General features: G+C 37.9%; 1 protein-coding gene across 1 annotated transcript; it reads right to left on the bottom strand.

Annotated features, from left to right (window-relative positions):
* Positions 1 to 1,150: 1,150 nt before the first annotated feature.
* Positions 1,151 to 3,272, bottom strand: LOC150044784 (uncharacterized). The gene has a single exon (XM_090320725.1). It carries the CDS (start codon positions 2,939 to 2,941, stop codon positions 1,274 to 1,276), a length of 1,668 nt encoding a protein of 555 aa, XP_090176851.1. The 5' UTR covers positions 2,942 to 3,272; the 3' UTR covers positions 1,151 to 1,273.
* Between the last annotated feature and the right edge of the window lie 256 nt (positions 3,273 to 3,528).

Raw genomic sequence — 3,528 nt, 5'->3', positions numbered from 1 at the left:
TTTATGAGAAATATATGCTTTTCTGTCTAGTGTATTAATTAAGAAACCAATACTAATATTTCACAGAGAAAAATGTTTGTCTACGTTTGCTTTATTCTTTGTTTTACACCAGAGGAAAATTTACTCAAATTACTCAACTTTGTACTAATACATTACGCAGCTTTGTTTCTCAACCGTTAGTTGTTTTTTGCTTTTCACATAAGAGTTTATGCACTGAGTTCTAGCTTTCATTAAGAATTAGTTTAGGCATCTATGGGAATTTTAAATTTGGTGTTTCTCTATCTTACACAAAGTGTCATCAAAATTCTTTTCCTAGCACTCCTGTTCCTCAGAAACTTGGAAAACAAAAGATACTCCAGCTCACCATCTAGTTAATCATCCTCACTAGACTAAAAGCTTTGGTTCTGGATCTCAGTCTCGGCCCACCACTCATAAACTATTTTGGTTTTCACAGGAGAACAGCCCTGATGTATTCCTTATTTCCTCACACCTGAATACTCGTACTTTTGAAGAAAATTAAAGCTCTTTTCTCTCTTCTTTCTTTTTTTGTCAGTTGTGGGACTGGAACTCAGGGACTGGACACTGTCCCTGAGGTCTTCGGCCAACACTAGTGCACTACCAGTTTGACCTTCTGGATCACTTTCATCTTTCTGGGGTTAGAGAGAAGCGTCTAAAGGACTTTCATGCCTGGCCTCTTTGAACGGAGATCCTCAGATCTCACCCTCCTGAGCAGGTACGATTACAGGTATGACCCTCCAGCACCTGGTACAAAATGAAATCTCATTTTCTACATTATTCACTTTATTCTATTTGTTCCATTGTGACTTCCACAAAAAGAAGGAAATTGCTAAGTTCACTGTCACAGAAATATTATTAGATCTCCATATGAATTCTGTCACTAGGCTAAACTCCCTGTCTCCTATATGTGTTCAAGGAACACTGAGCTATATTCCTTTGGTGAAGAAATTTTGATATTTCTTACATTCATATGGTTTCTCCCCGGTGTGTGTTCTCTGATGAAAACTGAGGTATGCCATCTTCTTGAAAAACTTTCCACATTTGTTTCATTCATAGTATTTCTCTGTTGTATGTTAATGACTTGTGAGCTGTGCCTTCCTGCATTCATAAGGCTTCGACTCAAATGGTTTTTCTAATGCAGGAGATGTGACCTCTGCTTCAAAGACAGTTTATAATCTCAGGGTTCTCTCTTGCATGGGTTGTCTGATGCAAACTGAGTTTTTATGTAGTTGAAAGATTTTCACATTTATTATTCCTAAAGTATCTCACGTGTGTGAATTCTCCTATGTCTTTTGAGATTTGAGTTCTGGTTAAAGGCCTTTCCACACTGTTTACATTCATAAGGTTTCTGTCCTGTGTGAATTCTTCTATGTAGGTTGAGAGCGGATTTGAAGTAGAAGGACTTGTTACATTCCTTACATTCAAAGGGTTTCACTCCTGTGTGTGTTCTCTGATGTAAAATGAGGTGTCCTTTCTGTCTGAAAGACTTTGCACATTTTGTGCATTCATAAGGTTTCTCTCCTGTGTGTGTTCTCCAGTGGTTTTTCAAAACTTTCTTGCATCTGAAGGATTTGTCACATTCCTTACATTGGAAGGGTTTCTCTCCTGTGTGTGTTCGCTGATGGGAAGAGAGATATGACTTTCGTCTGAAAGACTTTTCACATTGGTTACACTTATAAGGTTTCTCACCTGTGTGAATTCTATAATGCATATTAAGATATGACTTCATCATGAAGGTCTTTCCACATTGGTTGCATTCATAAGGTTTATTCTCGGTGTGAATTCTTGTACGTATATTGAGATCTGATTTCAGGGTGAAAGATTTGTCACATTCCTTACATTCAAAGGGTTTCTCTCCTCTGTGTGTTCGCTGATGGGAAGAGAGGTTTGACTTTTGTCTGAAAGACTTTTCACATTTGTTACACTTATAAGGTTTCTCATCTTTGTGAATTCTGTGATGCAAAGTGAGGTTTGACTTCTTTCTGAAAGATTTTCCACATGTGTTGCATTCATAAGGTTTCTCACCTGTGTGAATTCTATAATGCACATCCAGATAGGACTTCCACTTGAAGGTCTTTCCACATTGATTGCATTCATAAGGTTTCTTTTCTGTGTGAGTTCTCTGGTGTTTGTTCAGAACTGATACCTGGGTGGAAATATTCCTATGTCCGTGTCCACAGGGTTTCTCTTCTGTGGGTGTTTGAGTTTGGGAAGTTGGGTGTGACTTCTGAGAGACAGATTTTGCACACTGGCTGTACTCATTGGAATGCACCTCTGGATATTTGCTCTGACATTTTGGAATGGATATTTTCTTCCTTGAAGAATCCTCACATTCTCCACATGGATTCTCCCCGTTGTACATTTTCTCATGTGCAGTGACTGTAGATCTTAAGGACAATCTTCTTCCACATACAGTACCTTCAGGTGTTTTCCTTCCTTCCTGGTGTATCTCATGGGCAAGGAGAACAGGCCTATCATAGTCTTCTGTGTATTCATTATGGTCTTGAGTGGGTTCTCCCACATCAACACAATTATGCCTAAACGATATGGCCTCTGGGTTTAATACCTTCTCTTCTCCACCATATTTCAAGTACTGCAGCTCATCTGGACTTTCATCATTTTGAGTAAAATGCTCAGAATACCTGAGGGATTGTTCAGTTGCGGGAGACACAGCAGGCCTGTATGCAGCATGCATCCCTTCGGGCTTACTGGAGAGAAACATGCTCTGACACTCAATGAGCTTGTCAGTCCTCAGCCCTAAGGAATCCCCATTATTCCCCATCAGCTCTGGCTTCTGTTTTGAACTCAACTTAAAAGTTGGGACTAATCTCACTCTTTCCTCCTCTGTGTTACTATACATACTCTCTATTTCACACACACATTCAGCTGGATTTTCCTCACAGGTTTGAGTCATTGCCTCCATCTTTTGGATATCTAGAATGAGTCATGGGAAAAAAAAATACAAATGAGAACCAAAGATCCTGTAACGGGAAGGTAAAGACTTTTTCTTCCATCCTAACTGTTAAGAGCTTTTAAAATATCGAAGCAGGAATTGATTTATGAGAAATATATGCTTTTCTATCTAGTGTTTTAGTTAAGAAAGTAATACTGATATTTTACAGAGAAAAATGTTTTTGTGTGTTTCCTTTTTTTTTTTTACATCAGAGGAATATTTCCTCAAATTCCTCAACTTTGTACTGATAAAATTTTGAGCTCAATACTTACCTTCGTTATTTACTTTCTTTCAAATATTATTAGCTTGATCATGGGAGAAAAGCTGCTTTCTTTACATTCACATTTTTGAAATATCTAATATATTATGCTGCTGTGTTTCTGAACCATTAGGTGACACTTTGCCTTTCACATAATGGTTTGTGCATTCAGTTCTAACTACTCATTATGAATTATTGAGGTATCTGTGGGAATTTTAATTTTTGTGTTTCTCTATCTTAGACAAAGTCTCATGAAAATTCCATTCCTAACACTCCTGCTCGTCATAACCATGGAAAA

This window comes from Megascapheus bottae, chromosome 29, assembly GCF_031878675.1.
Source record: "Megascapheus bottae isolate mThoBot1 chromosome 29, mThoBot2.hap1, whole genome shotgun sequence".
Classification (NCBI taxonomy): domain Eukaryota; kingdom Metazoa; phylum Chordata; class Mammalia; order Rodentia; family Geomyidae; genus Megascapheus; species Megascapheus bottae.
This window is presented reverse-complemented; position numbering and strand designations above follow the sequence as displayed.

Excerpts from the sequence above, each read along its gene's own strand:
- LOC150044784 (XM_090320725.1), bottom strand. The coding sequence starts at position 2,941 with ATGGAGGCAATGACTCAAACCTGTGAGGAAAATCCAGCTGAATGTGTG.